We start from the raw sequence: 5000 nt of genomic DNA, 5'->3' as shown, positions 1-5000 counted from the left end.
ACACACACACACACACACACACACACACACACACACACACACACACACACACATACTGATATATGTGTGTCCCTCGTTGGTTGTGTTTGCTTTGTTTTGTGCATTCGATAAAACACTAGACGCCAAATGCTGTAATAAATATGTTATAGACACAAAGAAAAACAATAAGAATGAGACTTTTTGAGAGATGACAACCCCACAGGGCTTCATAATAACCCACCTCAGGGAATCATCTTTGTTGTCACATCACAGGTTTACACTGTAGTGGGAGAAGTATATTTTACTTACGTATATATTTTACGTAAGTAAATGTATCAGTACTGCAATGTACTGTAGAAGTAAAAGTCTGGCAATCAAAATGTACATAAAGTACAAAATAAACAAATAGCCTAAATAAAAATGTCTATATGCAGAAGGTTTTGTTTCACAAGCAGATCTGCTTCGGCTATTTTCAAATTGCCAAAGTTCAAATAGGGCTGAAGTGGTTAATGTATGTTTTGTAATAATCATCAAAATCTACAAAGTAAATAATAAGTAAAGTTTTCAAATAATTGTATTGGAGTAAAAGTAGAATTCCGTCTATATGAGATGTAGTGGAGTAGAACTTAAAGTATACAATTGGAAATACTGCAGGTCTAAAGTAAAAATTCCTCACAATTGTAAGTAACAGTACTTGAGTACATGTACTTAGTTACTTTCTACCACTGCCACTTAAAAATATACTTCATTGACCATTACCATTCCTTTTCCCCTCTTCAACAAATCTATTACTGCTATTTGTTCGGAATGGAATTAAGCCCTATATATATAACTTCACATAGGGCTCACGTGTTGTCATTACAATGAAAGCGGCAGGTCTATTGCTCATACAACACGTCACATCTCAAATTCTCAATGCAATAATACATTATACATACAGTTGTTGACAATGTTTAGAGATAATGACATGCCAGAAATAGGGACACCTATTTGAAACTGAAAGCACATTTACATCAACCCATTCTGGGCGGGAACCTCTGTTGGTGTTTTAAGCATTATGTTATAATTTAGCTATTGAAAAATAGCAGATCTACAAGCTCATAGCGCGCCAACGAGTGGCATGCCACGAGCTTGTAGGTCTGCTATTTCTTTTAAATCGTGAAAATGTTTATTTCAGAAAACTGGAGATTTAGAATATAATTATTTTTAATTTTGAGGTCAGGCCTAACAGCGAGGAGGACTTCTCTCTGTGTGTGGGGTTTGAATCCAGGACCTACTTGTATGTTGGGCGGAATCACTCCTCCTTCCTGTCTCAATAAGATGAAACCACACATCACTTGTTTTTACACAGAACACAACACATGACATCATGGAATAGCAACAATAACAGAGCTGACATCATAAACTAGCTTGTTGAGCAAGTAATTATAGCCCTCTCCTTACGCACACACACACACACACACACACACACACACACACACACACACACACACACACACACACACACACACACACACACACACACACACTTCATTTCTTCATTTAATAGACACTTGTATACTTCTTTTATTCTTTTTTTTTTCAGAATGAATAACACATCTTGCTGATTGAAAACTAACAGTTTAAACAATGATCATTTATACATTTATAATTATTTGCCAAATATTGGAGTGCATAATTATTGGTAATTATGAACGCTGAAAGGACAGGATGTCTCGCTGAATGAAGTTATAATTATTATCATTAAGGCCTCAAAAATTAATTATCTTTTCTTTGCCTCTAAACATATTTTTCTTCATCGCTGTTTTTCCTACACGTACATTTCCCCCTCTTTCTTACATCGCTCACCTTCTCGCTTTGTCTCTCTCTCTCTCTCTCTCTCTTTCTCTCTGTCTCTGTGTCTCTCTCACCCTCGTTACTCGATTATATGTCCCAGGTGAACGAGAAGACGAATGTTTTTTTATTCATTATTATTATTATGAGTGCCGGATAAAATAAGTTTTTAATAAGCGTAAGTAGAGTAGTCATAAGGCACAGACAAGTCACTGTGTTGTCAGCAGATACACACAGGCGTGGAACCGGGACAGAGATAAGTGTGGGCATTAATTGACACCCAACATGTAACAATGTATTTAACAGCGAAATATTGGACTTAAACATTTAAAAAGAAAATCAAGAGAAAAGTAACAAAGACAAAATCTGCGCTCCATACCATGTGAAAATGGTCTCGAGTTAAATAAATGATGATGATGATGATTCGGGATGTCCCGATCACGTTTTTTTGCTCCCGATCCGATTCCGATCATTTGATTTTGAGCATCTGCCGATGCCGTTTTTTCCCCGATCCGATATTTATATTTTATAATGACAATAGTACAATATCCCACATCACAGACAATTTCCAGTCTAATATCATGATATGGCTGGCTATAATATTGATGTCCCGATCACGTTTTATGGCTCCCGATTCCGATCATTTGAAAATGACGAGATCTCCCCTGATTTCCGATCACCCGATCCGCGCAGGACAACCCTGGTGATGATGGTGATGATAGTCTCGCGTAGCCAGACAACTATTCCACAATCTCCAAATATACTGTAGTCTGTAAATGCAAATCCGAGACTGGAAGCTGTCATCTGTTCGTCATTTCCGTTCACGAAAATTTATTTTAAAATATCTTTACATTTTGTTTGTGATAATAGGCAAACTATATGTTTAGATCATTTTGATTTATATTAGGATAAATTTGCATAACTGTAAAGACAAACTGGAAGCGGGGACGAGGCTTCACATCTGCTCTATCCTCTGATCATTTTCAGAGCTTCCGTTTCTCCAGACTGTCTGACGGAAACATTAAAAAATTGTGGGAGTCAACAGTCTGGCTCACGGGACTACAGGCTACCCAACAGCTGGTCCAACATATTCTCAACTAGTCCATACTATGATACGTATGTGCGCGACGGTGCGCCCAAATCAGGTGTGGAGACTTGAGACTTTGGACCGCAACACAAAAATACTGCTTACGTTTGGAAAACAGAAAAGAATCATCTTGAATCAATTCAGATCGATATACGAACACACTGTGGAGAAAAATGCATGACAACTACAGGTAGCTAATAATTTGTTCAAAAGTAGCCCAGACCAAGTATTGACTGCATTATATGCAGTATATTATACTTTTCAGATGGTCGACCTTTCTCGTTTAAAAAAACCATGGTGTGGTCTCGTAAAATATTCTAATTTGTTGAGATAGGATTTTTTGATTTTCATGAGCTGTAGCCTACGCCATGTATAATCATCAAGATTAAAACAAAAAAAAGGTTGTAAACACTTTATGCACAATGAATTCAGAATGTACAAAAGTTTCACTTCTTGAATTATATTAGAGAACAAAATTAACTTTTACCCAATATTCTAATTCATTGAGATGGACCTATATATATATATATATATCTGTCGGTGTTTCTGCAAACAAAGTGGGGAAACAACAAAGTGAGTGAATTATGCTGCTCAGCGGAATATGACACGGCAACCCCAACAAATCCTTCAACTTCTCAGAGGTCTTAAGTCATTGGGGGCCAATTTCCTTCTCTTCAGCTGGCGCCCCCTGCGGAGAGGCCTCCAGCTGCGTCCAGCACGGCAGAATTAATCTCATGATCCCAGGTCAATGCGGACCTGAAAGAGTTTAGATGACATTCTGTGATTATGGATTCTCAACCACTGTACATTAGATAGTCCTGCCCTGTGGTGGTGGATCACATGCTGTACTGTAAGGGCCAGGAAATCTCTCCCCGCAAAAACAGATAACCTGGAATTGGAAGCAACGCCAACACCTTTGTGGGTCTGTCGGATAGAAGTCTGTGTGCTGTACTGTAGCTGCCTGTGTCCAACAGTAGAATACTGTACTGTACTGTACTGTACTGTACTGTACTGTAGCTGCATGCGTCTTGCGTGAATGAATGTGAAGATAGATAGTAAAGGTTAAACAAACATCCTGAAGCAATGCAGTTTTACTTTGAACTCATACTCTCTCTCTCTCTCTCTCTCTCTCTCTCTCTCTCTCTCTCTTTTCATTATTTCATCCATTCATTGTTTTGTTTTCCACAAATAAAATATGCATGCATTTCACACACACACACACACACACACACACACACACACACACACATGCACACACACGCATGCATGCGCACGCACGCACACACACACACACACACACACACACACACACACACACACACACACACACACACACACACACACACACACACACACACTATCTCTCAATTCAATTCAAAGGGGCTTTATTGGCATGAGAAAACATACGTTTACATTGCCAAAGCAAAAGTGGAACAAAACAATCACATCAAAACAATGTATGCACAATTAAATGGGAATAAAGAAATGTGTAAACAGAGCTGTGTTACTTTGCAACTAAGAGAATACTATCGTGCAAAACCATAAGAATTTTGCATTTGATGTCGGAAATAGTTATATCCGCATGGGAAATGTTAGCTTGGGATAAACTTTTGAAACAAATGGCAGCAAGTATTTCAATGTTTTGCGTTCACTCTGTCTGTATGAGACATTTGAGACAAATGTATTAACCCATTAAAATGTCACTTTGTGCCCTGGTGGGAGCTTGCACATCTGATATTTATGAACATTAAAAAACATATAGAAGAATCTTGAAAGTGTGAGAATCATTGAGTTAGACGGCATTTGTAGAATCGGCCTTGCAGGTCTTGGTATAGCAAAGGTAGTTGCTCTGTTTGTATGCACAGTATTGCTATGCACTCAGTGCGTACAGTGCAGTCTCTCTCTCTCTCTCTCTCTCTCTCTCTCTCTCTCTCCTCTCCAATCAGTGGCAAATAATGGCTTTCATGCACCCAAAGTAATGGTTAACGCTCTCTCTCTCTCTCTCTCTCACCCTCGCCCCTCCCCCTCTCTCTCTCTAGTTCTCGTCCAGGACGGCCTCCTAAGCGTGCGCTGGGCGTGGTGGCTGCCATGGCAGATGGCT

At 38.9% G+C, this 5000-nt stretch overlaps 1 protein-coding gene across 1 annotated transcript in view; it reads left to right on the top strand.

The window, feature by feature from the left end:
• The window catches only part of LOC310854887 (dachshund homolog 2-like), a 57288-nt gene that overhangs the window by 13727 nt on the left and 38561 nt on the right, over nt 1-5000 (top strand). Inside the window, exon 2 of the mRNA XM_083759637.1 lies at nt 4939-5000. This exon is cut by the window's right edge and continues 51 nt beyond it. Within this exon, the coding sequence (XP_083615763.1) occupies nt 4939-5000 (62 nt within the window). The remainder of the gene's footprint in view (nt 1-4938) is intronic.

Source organism: Protomyctophum parallelum, assembly GCF_964188405.1.
Source record: "Protomyctophum parallelum genome assembly, chromosome: 1".
NCBI classification, from domain to species: Eukaryota; Metazoa; Chordata; class Actinopteri; order Myctophiformes; family Myctophidae; genus Protomyctophum; species Protomyctophum parallelum.
Note: the sequence above shows the minus strand (reverse complement) of the source record. Positions and strands in the feature narration are given on the sequence as shown.